The 18131-nt window shown below is 30.1% G+C and overlaps 1 protein-coding gene across 4 annotated transcripts in view; it reads right to left on the reverse strand.

The window, feature by feature from the left end:
* Positions 1–18131, reverse strand: part of LOC130636485 (rho guanine nucleotide exchange factor 28-like) — a 49026-nt gene extending 30895 nt beyond the window's left edge. For 2 of the 4 annotated variants that reach the window (XM_057446241.1, XM_057446233.1), the window contains exons 1-11: positions 17936–18130; positions 17480–17514; positions 14336–14458; positions 13233–13276; positions 12702–12852; positions 9457–9768; positions 9168–9351; positions 3562–3692; positions 3207–3260; positions 2878–2931; positions 2635–2717 (exon numbers count right to left, since the gene is read on the reverse strand). In XM_057446241.1, the coding sequence (XP_057302224.1) occupies positions 2635–2717; positions 2878–2931; positions 3207–3260; positions 3562–3692; positions 9168–9351; positions 9457–9768; positions 12702–12852; positions 13233–13276; positions 14336–14438 (1116 nt within the window). In that variant the 5' untranslated portion in view covers positions 14439–14458; positions 17480–17514; positions 17936–18130. Of the gene's footprint in view, positions 1–2634; positions 2718–2877; positions 2932–3206; positions 3261–3561; positions 3693–9167; positions 9352–9456; positions 9769–12701; positions 12853–13232; positions 13277–14335; positions 14459–17479; positions 17515–17935 lie in introns of all 4 variants that reach the window. The other 2 variants (XM_057446248.1, XM_057446226.1) reach the window with 2 other exon arrangements.

Raw genomic sequence — 18131 nt, forward strand, 5'->3', positions numbered from 1 at the left:
TTGTACTTTTTGGATGTTCATATAAAAAGATGACAAAGAAAGTTTATACGACACACAAAAATAAAACTCCAAGATACCTTGTATAGTGGAAGCTCACAAACACTATTTTTTTCGTACTTTCTGAATGTTTATACTCATACAGAATTGGTTAGCTACCTGTCGAAAGGTGTAAAACATCACACCTTATCCTCACACATTGTGTGTTACAAAACACAGTTAAACAACACATTACGTTGGTGAAACTACACAAAATATTACACTGCATGTAGAAGTTACAACGTCACAAACAGGATTACTGTTTTAGGAGAAGGGACCAAAATTCGGACAAATTCTATTAATTCATAAAGGGAGTGTAATCGTGGAGCTAACATAATAAAATCTACCTCTGCATAAAGAGGTTACGACATTACAAACAGGATTGCTGTTTTAGTAGAAAAAATCAAAATTCTGACTGTGACATTTTTAGGCCTAAAATCCTGACTATTTCAACATCATAACCAAAGCTTCGTCCAAGTGTTTTAACGTCATATCCAGGACTGAACCATCTAGTCATCTTCATATAAACTGTCTGGACCTTATCATGGCTGACACATTTCAGAATAACATTTTGAAAAAAAACTAAAAAAAATCTTGACATAATTATCTCTTCATAATATTGTATAACATAGCAAAACCACTAGTTACTCATGATATAACCGACTTGACATTTTATATTTTTTTTGTTTTTACGACGCACAATGTTGTTGACACTAGAAGAAAGTGTTAATTTCTTACCATCAACACTTTACTGATACAACACTGCAGCATAAAAACACATTTGTGTCACACATTAAACACTTTATTAAAGTCAATCCCAAGATACTGTTTACATTACAAAAGATCTTACATGATAACTTAGCTGAAGTTGATTTTGCAGGACACCACACAGTAAAATAAACACAATTAAGGAGATATAAATAAAGATGGTAGAACTAGAAGTAAATATTAAATAGAGCCATAAAAGGAAAAAAAACTTGCTGTGGAATTATCATTTAAAACATTCTGGTACAATGTAAACATTGTTTCTGCAAATGTGATTTGTGTTTGAAATGTATATATATATGTATTTTACAGGAAATAAGCAGGGCTGTCCTATGCAAAACGTTGGAACGTTTGGGCCAAATCCATTACGAACCAGTGGGTTATAAAATACAACAATTTTTTGTTATAAGCAACTTAATTTTTCATTTCAGCGACATGATTGTGAGATTACTCTAGAGTAACATTTTACAAGATTAAGTTAACACTTGCTATTTTTGCACTTATATTATAATTTAAAAACTGTTTATTGGTTTAAAGAACCTTTTTGTAGAATTTTTGTCAGTTTATCCAACTTGCTTGGTTTTGATCCAAATCTCAGCCTTAGCCATTAGTGACTCACTTGGTTATAACAATGGTACTATCAATTTAGAATTTATATTTACCTTACGCGGAACTAGAATACAAACAGTGAAAGATTTTTTAGAAGTTTTACATAATAACAACATATGATTTAACACAAAATGTATGCAATATCGGGTGCAACATATATAACATAATTCTTTTTTTTTATAGAAACTTTTAAACAGTGTTTACTAAAATGTTGACCTCGATTTTCTTGACATTCCGACATTTTCTTGATTTTCTAAAAATCGTGAAATTTTTAAAATCTCTTCCTTAACTTGTCCAATAATGATGATCAAGGGGCTGTTCAAGTTAGAAGAAAAAATGCAATACGCATGAAGAAAAAAAAAATGAAAACATTATATTACAATGAAAACATAAGACTTAGTAGAAAGTGTAAAATTCCTGTCATTTTTCCTGAGATTTCATGAAAAGACCATTTTGCCTATATTTTGAAACTTCTTGACAGAGTGTACAATATGTTTTAATCTATACCTCAAGAAAGCTGTATATCGTTTGAAGATTTTCAAGAAATTCAGTAAAGAGTTATAAGTTTCATCTTTCATCAAAAAAATATGTAGGATGAGAATATATGTAACAGTAGATCCTTATTCTTGATTAAAAGCCATACAATGCAGCTACACTAGACATTAATTATTAAATTTCCCTATGCATTTTTTTAAATATGAATTGGGTAAATCTATTCAAAATTACAGCAATCTACTTGCCATCTCCGTTCGTGAAAAATAGTGATTCAAAAATAGAAAACTAGTGAAACTTCATACACACTCTAAGCTATTTAAATTATCAATTTGTGACAGCAAAAATCACTATCTACTTCCTTAAGAAAGCAAATATTGATGACCTAACCACAAACAAATGACCCATAGAAATACACAAAAAATAGAGGAGACATTAGTTATTTCCACCTGTTATTAAAGAGATTAGTCAAATAAAAGCTTCACTAACTTTAAAAATGCTATTGATATTAATCCACTTTATTGCATTGTTTTCACGTCAAAATACATTTGACTAACTTGAGTATATCTACTTTGCATGTTACAGACATGCAGACTTAGTGTATAGATCATTTTCAAGACCAGTCCTTGGATAATATCTTGAGATAATGTAAACAAATTGCACATGTTAATAAAGTTTTATGTTAATACTGTGAAACATGTGAATGATATGAAAATAAAAAAGCAGCCTTACTGGCTCCATATTTTCTTTGCAACTTAAGCTTCGGAGTCGTCGTATTTCTTCATTTATTTCTTGCAGCTTCTTCAGGCTCTCAGCTAAATAATTTTTCGTAAATATAATTTAACAACAAGAAATGATAGTAGAAATGAGGTTTGAAATCCTTCAAAATATATAGTACTGATAAAATGAAAGGTTTAGAATTTTCCTGAATGATTGGACATCTTTTACTTTACTCCACATTGTGACACAACTTACCCAATGGTGATGGATCCTCAGATGAAGAAATGACACCATTTCCATGAACTGAGTCTAAAAAACAAAGCCCTTTCACAATTTCACAATATGAAACATGTCTTAAAAATCATGATTGCATGAACCTATTCACACAGTGAATAGTGTGTTGGCCTTTAATCACAAATCATCAGAGATGCTAAAGGAATACTTTTTATAATGCTATATAATGGATGTATTCAGTCTGTTATTCGTGCCTATCTAAAATTCTGAAATAAACCTGCTTTTTTGGCATGGATTGACCATAGTCTAGTAAATGCCTTCAAATGCCGCTAACATGTGCGTAAACTAACCTCTTGAAGCTGCAGCAAGTTTGTCAAGCTCTTTGAGAAGCATAAGGTCTTTTGCTAACAAAAAAGAAATGACAAAAATTTACAAATACAGAACACTGTAACGTTTTTATAGCAACACAGAAGCCACACAACAATGGGTCTTAAGATGAAGTTTTATCACCTTGAGTTGTAAAGATCCCTAAAAATCTCAGTTTAAGAAGGGTATGAGTTTGAGAGTATGCACATATTGCACAGGATCAAAATCTTTTATCAAAAGCAGCTTCATTAATTATTACTTATGTATCCTGTGTGATAAGAAATACGTAACAATAACTGGTTTATTACAGTTATTGCAGAAAAAAAAAGCAAAGCTTACTTAAATCTTCTTTGTTATCCGTAACAGTGTTGGTGATTGTAGTTGTTCCAAGTTTGTGTCGTTTCACGCTTGGCCGTTTGCTTTCGTCATCTGGTTTTGATTCTTGATTGATTTCTTCTTCACATGGAACCCTAACAAATATACCAAATGCAAAAGTTATGTCATCATTAAAGCATATAACATCTATTGAAATGTGTTGGTGAAACAGTTGCCCATCGAAAAAAATGTCATGGGTCGAAGTCTCCCTCGATCCCTTACATATGCAATATGAATGCTAATATACAATTTTCAATTTCTAGTTCCAAAGCAAAAATTTGGTAACTATAATTTAAAATTTATCTTCTTTAAACTTCAACCCTCTTTCTTCTCCGAAGGCTTTAACAATAACGTATTATAATAACCAACACTATAATGTAAACATTGTCCGTATTTATGTTTTAGCTAGATGCTTTCTCTGAAATTGTGTTTAGTAAAAACAAAGAAATTTTCACCTTTCCTCACACAACATAAAGAAAGTTCCCTGCCCAGATGTATACATGACTTAACGAAAAAAAATGAAGTAGTAGCAGCGACGGCAGTAAAATTTAGCTCAAGTTTCTTGATTATCAAAAAAGATTTACGCAAAAAAACTTTTAAAGTTTCTTTTATCTTGAAGTATAACTTATTTATTTTGTAAGAGTACTTGACGTGTATTAAGGATATCGTATTCAAGGACTTCAGCATGCAAGAAAAATAACTTTTAAAATTAAACAATAAAAAATGTTGTTATTGTCCATAATCCTCAACTGTGCACAAATACTATGTGTACATGTTAAAGGAAATAATTGTTACATCAACGCCACAGTTTTATAACACCTTGTTCAATCACTTCTAGCTTGTTCTTTTTATAAGATTTTACCCTGAAGGTTTTTTAATACCTGATTTTTTGAGTTTTATAAATGTATACATGAATACGTTCTTAAGATCTAAAATATCTAATTTAAAACCTTGTTTATTTTAAAAAAGCACTATTGTATATATGATAGAGATATTTAGGCAAAGCAAAAAATCAACGAATAAGTTATGAAAATACTACAGCATGAAATTTAAATATATAATACCTATCCTAGTTTTCTGACAATGTATATAAATGCTTACAAAGATTAGAAAAAAGAAAAGAAAAAAGAAAAAATACTTCTACCCACAGAACTACAAATGACAACATCACACAACCTATATATAGATTCTGTGTGAGATTGCTTCCTTAAATTGTTAAACAACATTAAAATCATAACTGATAGAGGAAGTAGCCACATTAAGAATATAAATCCTCAATTAACATTGAATATATACATATCATAATTGGCTCATTAAGATTAATTGTCTAATTTAAATAAAGTAACTGAATTCAATATAAACAAAAAAAATAAGTTTGTATGGAATAAGGCCATGAAGCAGCATAAAGTCATTATAAACATTTGTTTATGAAACATGTAGTTAAGTGGGAAGACAGAAAATTTATATACTTTATTTATTGGAATGAGCGTCTGTGCTGCTCATTTAAATTTGGAGGTGTAAGGAAGGGAACTTATTAGAAGAACACACATCAAATCAGAAATGACGAAACTTTTTAAATTTTCCACATCACAAACACACTTTGTTTTTCATGGACTCTTTATAATCAAATCGAAGGAGTGACTATGGGCCCCACTAGGACCAATGTTAGTTTACATATCTATGGGTATCCACAGAAAACATTAACACAATGAAAAAACCTGATGTAAAATTGGAACAAGTAAAAAACTTAGGGTCAGAAAAAAAACAAGCTATATGGTAAAGGATAATACTAAGAGAGCTAAATTTAAAATTACCCAGAATCTAAATGCCAATCTTCATCTCCAACATGGGGTATGCCATCCAAGATTGCATAAAATAACGTTTCCATGACAAAACAAAACATATGTACTGTTATCTTATCTTATCTGGTACATATGTATATTTTATCTTACTTTAACCACATACAGTATATACAGCCTAAAAACTAACCAACAAAACTTAATCCATGTTTTTACATATGGTTACATATGAAGCCATCATATTTTTGAAGCAAAAACTGTAAAAATAGTACTCAGATGAACTTTTCTTTTTAAATACTCTTCATACCTTATATATGCAGTTAATAACAAATCTTAAAATGTGAAGAAAAAAAGTGAATTATTGACTCGTAAAGCAAAACTGACCAGTACACTCGAATCAACTGTGTCTGAACTTCAGTCTCTTTTTCCTAATACTATTTTGCTGAACATCACCCAACAAAAACAACAACAACACTTCACAACAACTTTATTACACACTATTTTAGAACCTAAGGCACTTGTGCTAAATACGATGCTCAGCTTATGTGAAGTGTCTATAAAGGATTTTTTCTGATTTTGCAGTTTAAGTTGAGATTTTTATTCCAACATTAACAGCTGATTAGTAACATTAAAAATACAGCAATTACTCTACTAAGGATCCGAAACTGCTTATTTTTAGACTTTAAGGGCGAGGAGTCATTTGACAATTATTATTTTCATTATTATTGAAATTATTTACCCAGGATAGCCTATTTAATTCCTATTAGTACTGCTATCAACGGAGGGGGTCATAGTGAATTTAAAGCTCCCATTTGAGCTATGAAAGTCGTGCAAGCAAAACCGTTGTATGCTACCACTAATTACAAAATAAAAATAATTTTACAAACTAATTTGGTTGTATTATTATCGAAAAACTTTTAAAGAGACACTTTTACCCCTCAGACCACTAATTCCAGAATAGACTCATAGAATTGAGATCACTTGTTGAACTATTCTTCTTTCAAAGAAATGCAATATGCTAATTAATTTTCAGGTTTGAATTAAAAGTGCTTCTAAAAGTGATCCCACGAATCATTCCTAAAATTTGAATTTGTAATTTAAAATATTATTAGTTGACTAAACATTTACTTATTCCTCGTCAAATTATTGAATGCTCTTGCAAGACACATTTTAACTCTCTTAAAAAGACAAACAACAACAATATGCTAGGTACTTCAGCATCTCAAGAAAAGCTGCTACTAAAAGTAGATTGTTTAACAACCTAGCCACCAACTAGACATGCAACAGAGTCAAACCTGTGATAGTTTTGGTTGTGATACAAAAACATTAAGACAGATAAAAGCATAAAACAACAGAATACAAACCTACTAGCTTTAATATATGTCGAGAAAACAAATAGGCACATAGAGAAGGGGACTGTTTAAAAATGCCTTATTGTCTGCCACAAAAAATAAGTAAAAAAATATACCTTCTACCATATTGTTTGCTTTAAAATGCAACTAGTTAACACTAATCTAGTTACATTTATAATTTTGGTTAAAACATGCTATTAAAAGCTCTTAACTATAAAAACAAAACGTTTCCATATATGAGGTTTCCAATATATCGTTACATCATGACATGATCAACAAACCTTTTTTGCACATAGTTTTAAAGTTTCGTGCACAAAAAAATGATCATCGTAGAATCATTGACAAATCCAGTAATACATTTCAAAGGTTGTGTAATATTTGAAAGGTAACAATTGCCCTAAAGACACTTGAAAATTAAACATTTAGGTTGACATAACAGTAATATATTTTTCCCTGAATTCACCCACTCTAATATATCTAACTATGACAAAGGCTTTTCTTAAGTAAAATAACCCTGACTAAGTACACAGGTCTTTCTTTAAGATTTTTATTTGTGACATGATTATAAGATACCAGAAGTATGCAAAACAAAATTGTTATATACAAACAAAACCGAAAAACTGTTTGAGAATTCCCTTTTCTGCAAGTTAAAAGGTATCAGAATTAATCAGATATTCTTTGTTGTGGATAAAAAAAAGTTAGCATGATTTGTTTTCTAAACTTTTTACAAGCTTCTTTTCAAATCTTGTGAACCAGTAACCATCTTACGGTTTTTCAGGATTTGTCAGTTTCACACAAAGACTTAATAAAAGTTATGAACTAACAAGAAAATCAGTAAAAAGGGTAAAGTTCTTTTTAAGTGCAACCAGACCTATGCCTTCTTCTGTCATTAATATAGGTTAACTAAGATTACTCCAGGATAGAATAAAATGTCCATGATTTAATTAGCAAAATTCTTTCAACATGGTGCCCAAATAATCCAGTATCTAAACATCTACTCAACCAAAATTCTTATGTACTACAAAAATTATTCTTTTGTTGTCTCTACAAGACTTAAAACTAACTCAAATGCTAAACCACTACCTGAAATTTAAGGTTAAACTTCTAGCTAGACATATTTTCTTAAGTTCTTGCTGCTAAAAACTTTCTAACCTTTTAATTGTTATATCATTTCCCTATTCTTCATTCTTCTTTCCTTTTAAATACTAAATAAATTGCAAAATATAATACAAAAGGAAACTATAACAAAACAAACTTCTTTTTAAATGTTAACTTGAAATTACACTATCCATAAGAAAAAAAAATATTGAAAAAAAGTCTACTTAAAAATTTTCTTAACACATTTTCCATTCAAACTTAAACAACATATTTTCAACAACAAAAGACTCATTGTGGTTATAAACTTGCAAATTCTGTCTTTATATTTCAATATTTTTATTTCAACACACAATATTCTCTTGTGAGAGATCATTAAAAATGCTACTTGCTTATAAATTTTAACACATGACTTCAGAATGATTGATAAGAGTGCAAGCCAACTTTTTGGCAAGACTAACTAACTATAAAAATATAAAAAAAAAAAGGTTTTGATGTTCAAAAACATCACATTTTTAACTTTTCAACAATTTCATTTTTTCAAATGTAGGTGATAAAAATGTGTAAAATTTATAACAAATAGATCTTCCATACAGTACCCACTATGTTCATTTTTCACAATAGTATCCTATTTATTTTTGTACTTTTAAAAATCTGTAGATTTTTTTCTTTAAAGATAATGTTTTTCTACCTTAAAGAATTTTTTATTGTCAAATAAAAAAATTCAGGTTACTGGAAAGTTTCGATAAGACCAAAGGAAGATGATCTTCACACACCTCATTGTTCAATAATCATGCACTATGACTAGCAATTTAATAATTTCTAATTCTAACGCCTTACACCAAAGGACTTTAGAGTTTGATAGAATATTATATGTCAATGCCAACATTAGATGGAATGATTGAAAAATGAAGGATGAAAGATTTATGATAACAAATAACATTGAAAAAAATTAATCACATCTATAATGTCTTTCACAGCATGATACACTAACCAGAAGATTAACTTTCCTTTGCCTAGTGTAGTTCACAGAATTAAACTTAAAGTAGCTTAGCACAAATGCATATAAATCAAGTAATAATAAAAAGTGTCCCATGCAGGCTGCGCTTATGATAAAAATCACAAGCAGTAAAATTTACAAATTTTCATAACATTAGAACTAAATACCCCACAAACTGTTCTATTTACATATATGTCAAAAATTATTACGATACTTTCAAAAATTCCTTATTTTATCAGAATTAAATAATATGAATTTGGACTTGGAAAGAATCTTCTTTTTTAGGGTACAGCTCCAGGTTCTCCCTTAACTAAAGAAACATACCTTGAGAAGATTTCAACCATTCTTTTATTGTTTTTTAAGATAGATATTTCTAGGGGAGTGTGACCATTGATATCTACAGTTTGTAATGCTTTTTTGACTCCTGGTTTCGTCAGTAAGAATTCAGCCAGCTGTGGTAATGTGTGTTTAGCACAGAAATGCAAAAGAGTCCAGCTCTTTTTATTCTCTAAAATAGAATTAATATCCAGATATTAGCAACAACAAAAAATGACAGGATTAAAGCTTTGTCGATAACATTTAGGTTTGCATATAGCTACAATTTTAGCTTTACCTTCCTCAGTGTCAGTGTCAACAGCTATTGACCAATTCAATGGTAAACCAATATTTCTAAAAGAGGTTGTTATTTTTTTATCCAGCATTGGCCTTTCATTGGCTGGAGTATCCAGCAAGGATGAATAAACGTTTTCTATATGCTGCAAGCTGGATGAGTTTAAGGAGTTGGAAGCTAGTTGTTGAGCTAGAAACTGTGACGAATCACTTGTAAAGACAAAAGTATCAGTTGCCATTATTCTATCAGAGACATCCTTGCAATTATCGTCATCGTAACAAACTGACAACATAACCAATTCAGCTTCATCGTGGTCTAAGAAAAAGATATATTATTTTTAATGAAAGAACAATATTTGGCAATATAAATTAGGTAAGTTTTAGGTGAGGGTGACAGGTTGGGTGACTAACAGCAAGATGGAGAAGTTACTTTACTCTCCATAATTTCCACATCCGTTTTTGTCACATGAAATACACATGCAAAAATGCATAACATAAATACAAGATTAATTATGAGCAAACTTCAGGATGCTAGTTGTTCACATGAAAGTTTGAAGAATGTATCAACAAAATGTTGACTTTTACAGCTTTTAACTGGAAGTTACACAAAATCGTAGTTATCACAGTTATAAAGATGGTATTGGTAGTGGTGCAAAAAAGGGGTCAAAATCTTTTGGTATAGCTATGCTAGCTAAAACCTTCGTAACCTTCCTATGTTTTAAGAATGACACAAATACATTTTTATTTGAATGTTTGATAGTAAACTTAGAACTAAAACTTTATGTAGAGTTTACTAACTTTCAGTGGCACTTTACATCACTCTGATCATTTTGATAAAAAATTAGCTAGTAAGGCAAAATAGAAGGTATCCAGCTAGGCTAAAACTCTGGCAAAAATATATTCCATTCTGAGCTCCTCCTTTCCCAAAAATCAATGTTGAAATTGAATGTGCTTAGCTGATGCTAACAGAACTCCAGTGGTAGGGGTAAAAACATTGACTTTGGGGAAGGACAGGAAACACTAAAGAATGTTCCAACATCAAAAATAATGAAAAGGCCAGATTTTATTTTCTTATCACATTTTTCCAAAAACTCATTTTTTAGGGTTGTAACTATAGTTTAGTTGCATGAATAATTAATATAATATTTAAAATTTATTATTTCCAGATTGGCTGTTGTGATAAGTAATCTGGCATATTTCCTTTGTCATTACTCTCTAATTGGCTAATAACAACATACATATGTATCAAGCATTGTTATAACTAACCCAGTTAGTTTGTGTAATGTAATATGAATTGATTGTGTGCATATCTTATTATAAATCCCCTGTATAGAAAAAGTACTTTTTAAATGACACTGTTTTTATCCCATAAAGGGAAAATAAGATGAAAAATAACTTGACCTGTACACACCTTTTTCTTGTATGAACGTCTGAATTTCGGCTAAGAACATGCTCAATTTTTAGAAGAATCTTAGGCTCAATGTTCTTGGAAACTAGGTTCATGTGTTATTTCTTTTCCCCCTTAAGTTAACTGTTTGTTAACAAAAAATAATCTTTGTGGAATTTATGAAAATGTCAAACCAAAATGGACAAAATTTTATTGTCCTTTTTTCCTGCTAGGCGGTATGTCAAAACTGTTTGAGTAACCACCTCTTTCTTTCTTTCCGCCTCACCCGTGTTTCTTTTTCAAGGAGAAACTTTTAAATTGAATAAGAGAATGCAAACATGCTTTGTGAAGTGAGCTTGCAAAGAAAAAAATTGTTTTGACTGAGAAAAAATCACTGCAAAATTTTCCCAAAAAATACTTATGATGATAACTCATTTTTAATACAAAATTATAGAATTAGGATATCATTCCTGCTGTCAACCTCATGTTGTGTTATAATTTACAAATTATATACTTTAAATTGTAATTTTTTTTACAAAATACGACGCAAGAACATCCAAAGGAAAGCTGTGAATCACTTAGAAAATACTGAGAATAAGGGGTTTAAAGTCCAATTTGTCCAACCACAATAAAAAAACTCAAATTAGTATCCTAATCCTGAAATCACAAATGTGTAAAATGTGAGTTTTTTCACTTGAAAAAGATAAACCGGTAAGATATTTCTTCCATAATAGCTTTGACTTATAGCTATTGTGGAAGAAATATCCGTTATTTTTAAAGCACTGCCACCAAGCCTAGTAAATGTTATTTTATAGATGTTATTTTTTTAAAAAAAAGATACAGTCAGTAACTGGAGACAAAGGATATAATGCAAGCAACATCACCCAATTTCGTTTATATCAAACCAAGAATAAAAAACAAACCATTAGAATGGCCCAGCATCTTAACGATATTATCCTATATTATTACCAAATGTTAATAATTAGATTGTATGACACATTATTTCGGCAAACAATGCACATAAACAAATCATTATAATGCACTACTTTGCTGCAAACTAAAAATTTGCTCATAACTAATCTTATTTTCATGTTATCCGATATTTTGGTATGTAAATTTCACGGAAAGAAAATGAATATGGAAATAGGTCTATTACCATTTAACTTTCTGTAATTCAATTTAAATGTTTGTATATACATTTTCGAAAAACCATAAAATAATAATAGATACAGATTTTTTTGAAGTTGAAAAGAAAATCACAATATGTACCATTGAAAAATATACACCATTGTTTAATAGTATAGTACATCCAAAAAAAAGGCCTTCTGGTGATAAGATTTTTATCTGTTGTTTCGGAAAACAAAATGCTAATTAAAATGTAATACACCCTAAAACCATAAAACATGTCAAAAACAAGGCAGAATATACTATTTAATACGTTCTTCCTAACACCCTCTTCCATTATGATAACTAATTTTTTCAATGTTAGGGAAGACTTCAGCTTCAAAAATAGTTCTTAGATTTTGCATGTGCATGTTTTATATTTGCACAATGCAGATAAAATAATATTAAACATTTTATATTTCCATCATTTTTTATTAGGACAAGAATAACTTTCAAAATACTATGAGAATAACTTGTGCTGCATAGCATTTACACATGCAAGTATTTTTTAGCTTTTTTTTATTATTATTTTTAGTTTGCGAACCCAACAAAAAAATTAATTCGCTGCCCCTACAACAACTAAATAAAGTTGCCTTCATCCCAGCAGAATAAATTATCAGCAGATACAGATTAGGCTTTTAAAGAAATTTAAAATATAACTGAGCAACTATACCATAATAAAATTTTGAAACACGTACCTGGAATAACAACTTGCAAAGTGTATGGATTAAGAACTTTAGCAGATGTTATGTGGCGAAGCTTTGAACCTTCAAATATGACATAATATAGCGTTTCTTCACTCAATGGTGTGTCAACATTTACGAAGGAAAAAAATAAACTTAGACCACCCTAAAAAAAAAGGTACATAAATGATGTATAGTCAACCTTTTAAGACAGCACCAGATTACGTAATACCTCCTAACTGCATGTTATGCGGTAGCTACTGTCCGTTTTAACTTTTAGTCTCAAGTTGTTCTTGTGTTAATTAGTACCAAAATTCTAACTATGCATTCTCATTTTTGATCACTGTGGATTAAAGAACTGGTGAGGTAAAAAAAACATAACAAAAAAGTGTCATATACATAATGAATCCCAGTAAAAAACACATTCATCAACGACAACCATAAAACTTTAAAATGTAAACTTAGTCTTAGAATATATATTTGTAATGTTAGGCTACAAGAACCTATAGTTTATGTAAAGAAATTAAGAAAGCATGAAATACTTACAAATATATGGGCTTGTTTTGGTGTAAATGATACTGAAAATTCATCTAAAACCAAATAAAAATTGCTTAACGTTTAAATTATGCCTATGTTCGGTTTAATGTTATTCAAAAATGAATATTTTACGATCTTAAACTCTGATGTTACAATATTTAGCCTCACCAAGATGTTATTTAATTTAGAATGCTCAATCAATTCATGTTGTGAGACTAGACATACCTTTATTTTTCCTAAAAATGTATGCCCTGGTGAATTAAGTTTACACTTTTCCACAAACGGTTAACAAGATATTGAAATTTACCATAATGTAAAAAGTATTGAGAGTAAAAGTTTCATTAATTTTTTTCACCAATCCAAAGAGAGAAGATAAGACCATATAAGATGTGTATGTTGTTTACAATATCAAACAGAAATTTTAATCTGCTCCAGATTTTAGTTTTCGTAACATGAGATAAGAAATAATACTTCACCATCTGTTCCAAGCCAAATAGATTAACAGTACTTTAGACAGATCATTAAAAGTGGTCATTAAGATATAATATTAAAATCTTCAACCCCAAATTTTATCTTTGGTTATAGTTTCACTTATCTCTATAAATTCAATGCAGCAGTAAACAAATTATTAAAAAAGGGAATATAGGATATCTTTCACACAAGGGGAAATATGTAATACTAGCTTCAGGAGATGTAATAATAAAATGAGACACTAGCCATTTATAGAACTCAGACAATGATGGAAAAATAAAATAAAATCAACATTGACCAGAGATCAACAAAAATAAAGACAGAAAAGCTACCCTATAAATGCAACACAGGATACGGTTAAAAGAAGATTGCTGTTTATATAATTTCAATTCAAAATTAAACAAATAACGTTTTTTATTGTTACATTTACTATAATTTGCAGCTTTCTTTTATATTTTGTTGAATATGATATCATTTAAATTAAAGTAACAAAAAATTCAATTTTCATAAAAAAGCAAAATAGAAGTTTAAAAGAACAAAAAGAAAGAAATATGAGTTATAAGAGAAAATTAACAACATGTAAAACTGCAGTAAAATAAGAATGATATAAGTGTTGTAACTTAGGATAACTAAGAACACACCTTTACTGCTAAGATCATTTACTTCATTGTTCACTTTACCATTGCCAGCTTCCAATGTTTCGATTTTTTCCTGATCACTATCCATAATTATAGGAATCTTCATCTCCTTTTATAACTTTTCATCTAGTACAACAAAAAAACAAAAATGCTGTCTTTAAAAATGCTTTGTTACCTATCCTTCCTACAAAGAGGTTAAGCATTTTGCAAGTTTAAGACTGCTTTTATACAAGGCCTAAACATTAGTTTATGCATATAAAAAACATATCGCCGCTGTACTATGGCACTGATAAAACGTATAGGTTAAAGTTAGCGTACACTATTTGGTTATTTTTCATTAACCATTTCTTTTTACGAAAATCTTACAAGGTGGATGACTGAACTTGTAAAATTCCTAAGAAAGTTTTTGTGTTGTGCGTAGCATATTTCAAAAATTACAATAAAAAACTTTTATTTATCCAATAAAATGCTAATAACAAAAATTATCTTCTCCTATCCTTAAGATAGTACTAGTATTCTTAAAATGACTAGAATAATTCTTATATAGATAACACTAATAGTTTAGCTTTATAGAATTCTGTCCCTATTCACCTTTGAGTAATGTAGTTCAACAGTTTTTTTAACAACATACAGTGACACATCGGAATAAAAATTGGATATATTTAGAAATCAATTGTACCTAATAAAGATGATACTAATCAAACTGAAAAAGCAATTATGTGCAAAGAACACAAAAAAATCAAATATATCATCCTAGAACAAGTTCATCATTTCCCTAGAAAATGATTTTAAATATATAACAATATAATTTGCACTTATTATATACATACAGCAGCGTTTCTGACCCATGTCAGCAATAGGTAACTGACAATGCAAATACCGATGTGTTAACCAAGCAGGGAGGCAAGCTGATGCAAACATCCTACCTGCATGTGAGCATAAAGGCATGCTACTGCATCTCTCTTACAAAAAGCGTTTGATGGCATCATATTATGACAGATTTGCATATTTTACATGACAACTTCACAAATATGGAGGAATATACTCTGTCTATTATTTCCAGGAAGGGCCATGACTTAGATGGGGGAGTCCTAGAGTATATAACGCTTATTTTAAGCTATACGCATACCCAATTAGGGTCCACGCTCTACCAGACAACTTCATGCAACATCCAATGGCCCACACAGTGTGCCATCTTCTTAATTTTCCTCACGTCTTGGGTTAACCTGGGGCTATGGAAACATTCACTCGCCCATATTGAAATTCCACTATTTATTTTTAGGCAAGTTTCAGGTTTTTCTATCCGTTGTTGTTAAGCTTTAGAAATCTTAATAATACCATTGATGTTAATCTAAAGCACAGTATTCACACTCTACTTGCCATATGAAATTACCCAGTGCAAAAAATTTCTATCATGACATATTGCAAAAATTTTTCAGTATAGATGAATAATTAAGTTTTAATGTTTTAATGGGATTTGTACGCACATGAAAAATATAAAAAACATTGACAAACAACTAAACCTCCAGTATAAACATATACTTTAGGTGAAATAAGCCAAATTTTTGTTAAGAACTTTCTTTGCACTGGCTAGTAGCATCATTTTACTGATATTCCAATTTACTATATATATGGACTATATATATAATTTTAATCAGTAACTATATATATACTTAACATTTTTGTTGCGGAGCGTAGGACTGAGTCCCCTATAAGTGAAAAATTTTAGATGCCCCTTTCCGTTGATAATGAATGTATAATGAATCGTATAAAAACAAAGATCTCACGTGCTTCATGTTAATAGATCAAACGGTTTCATCTTCGATTTGATGAAACATTTCCTGGGGTTTCTGCATTAGCAGTACTGCAGTGTGTTCTGGACGCAATATTGCATGGGCAAGTGACATATATTGTCTTGGAGTGAGGAAAAATAGAATTGTTTTGCTTTTATTCAAATATATAGAAATATAAATAAAAACATCTGTTATAAAATGAATTTATAAACTAAGATAAGTTGAGTATATTGAACAAAATGACAAACTGGCAAATGTCAACTGGAACACAGAGACAGGTAAGCAATATAAAGTAATTGATTTCTAATAGAAAGCACACAGAACAAAACTTGCATAATAATTTAATGATAAATAAAAAAATCTGCACTTAATACACCTTTACGAGTATTCGGAAAAAATAACACTCCATCGCAGCTTATTTTGCGATCAGAGGAGGTAAACATCACACTTTTATAAGAGTTTAAGGAGAAAACACATTTTTTTTGTGATAACTTTTCTTGCCGCGTTTTGTTTTTAATGAAAAGTACACATAAGTTGTATCTTATTATTATTAACGTTTCCTGAAAATTTGAAGGAAATTGATACGACGAAAGTTGAAAAACTGGAGAAAACACGCTTTCGTCTCTAACAAACTCACATAAAAACACGGTTTTTACCTCCTTTTTTCCGATATTGTAAAACGATGGAGAGCCGTAGGAGCGCATATAAAATTGAATTATCGTAAAGGTGTATTCTTTAGATTCATCTATTACAAACTGATGTAAACAATAACCTTAAACGTGGATGGATTTGCAGACTTATTAGTCATTTTCTGCAAGTTAATTTATGAAAGGGGTCTGGGAATGTAAACAACATCACATCACAATAAAATTCAACTATTTTTTTGGTAGTTTTGGAATCTATCTCAATATCAAATAATTACTGTGAACACAGTATGTTTAGCGTATAATCCGCCAACTCCGTAAAAAAAAACACATTTAACGTCCTTATATCCATATCGTCAACATATCGGTTATTTTAAACTTTTATTATCGTAGTGCTATCTGTCGCGAACTGTTTGGGGGTATGACAAGAAAAAAAAAACATTTATTAGTGGACAAATAACCCGGATCCGACATGTACTATCATCCGGTAAAGCTGTGATGGATCCTTCAACTCGGTGAAATTTATAAAACGCGTTTTCTTGCTTTCTGATGACTAGCAAAAATAATTTAAAAATTCTCATTGGGCCCTCAGAAAAGGTATAACATGACCATAATTATAATCAATTAACTGAGATAACAAAATATATCAAAAATGACCACCATTGTGCTTGACTTGAAAATCACAAAAAGGTATAGCTGGCTGAACTTACCGCCATATTTTCGTCATGCGCGAGTTCCAACACCCCTAAAATGATTAAGTTGTAGTATCAAACCCTCCGAATTGAATTTATTCATTAAAAATGGTAGACAGAGCTGTGGTAAGTTGTTGTAGGCTTTGAAAGCAGTTTCAGGGAGTTATCGGATTCATGGAGTTGGCGGATCATACGCTATATACATTTTTTTAATGGGACAAAAAAGCTTTAAAACACCTAAAGCTACATTTTCAATAAAAAGAATGTACCATATTGTAACATAATATTTTAGATCAAGCTAATGGTCAGATGTTATTTATTCCTATTCTTCTGTTTAAATAATTTTAGCAAGCTTGCTAACTAATATAAAGTTTTCAATCCTTCCTTTTCACTTATATCAGCCAAAAGATTACGAATTTCATTTCTTCATAGCAAATCTGGCTTAAGAAGTATCTTGCTACATAATATCTTAACCTGTTCCAGCTAGTTAGCAACGATATATCAGCCCATTATGTCAAACAATTTGGCCAACAATTTATAATCATACAAGCATTGATTTCTTAAGTTAAGAAGTAATTAGCAACAACATAACGCTAAATCCTTCTGTTTAATAAGTGAAAAGATTAGTTAGCTAGTTATATATTTATAATCTAATGTCAATTTGTAGATA

The sequence above is a fragment of the Hydractinia symbiolongicarpus genome, chromosome 1 (genome assembly GCF_029227915.1).
Source record: "Hydractinia symbiolongicarpus strain clone_291-10 chromosome 1, HSymV2.1, whole genome shotgun sequence".
Taxonomy (NCBI): Eukaryota; Metazoa; Cnidaria; class Hydrozoa; order Anthoathecata; family Hydractiniidae; genus Hydractinia; species Hydractinia symbiolongicarpus.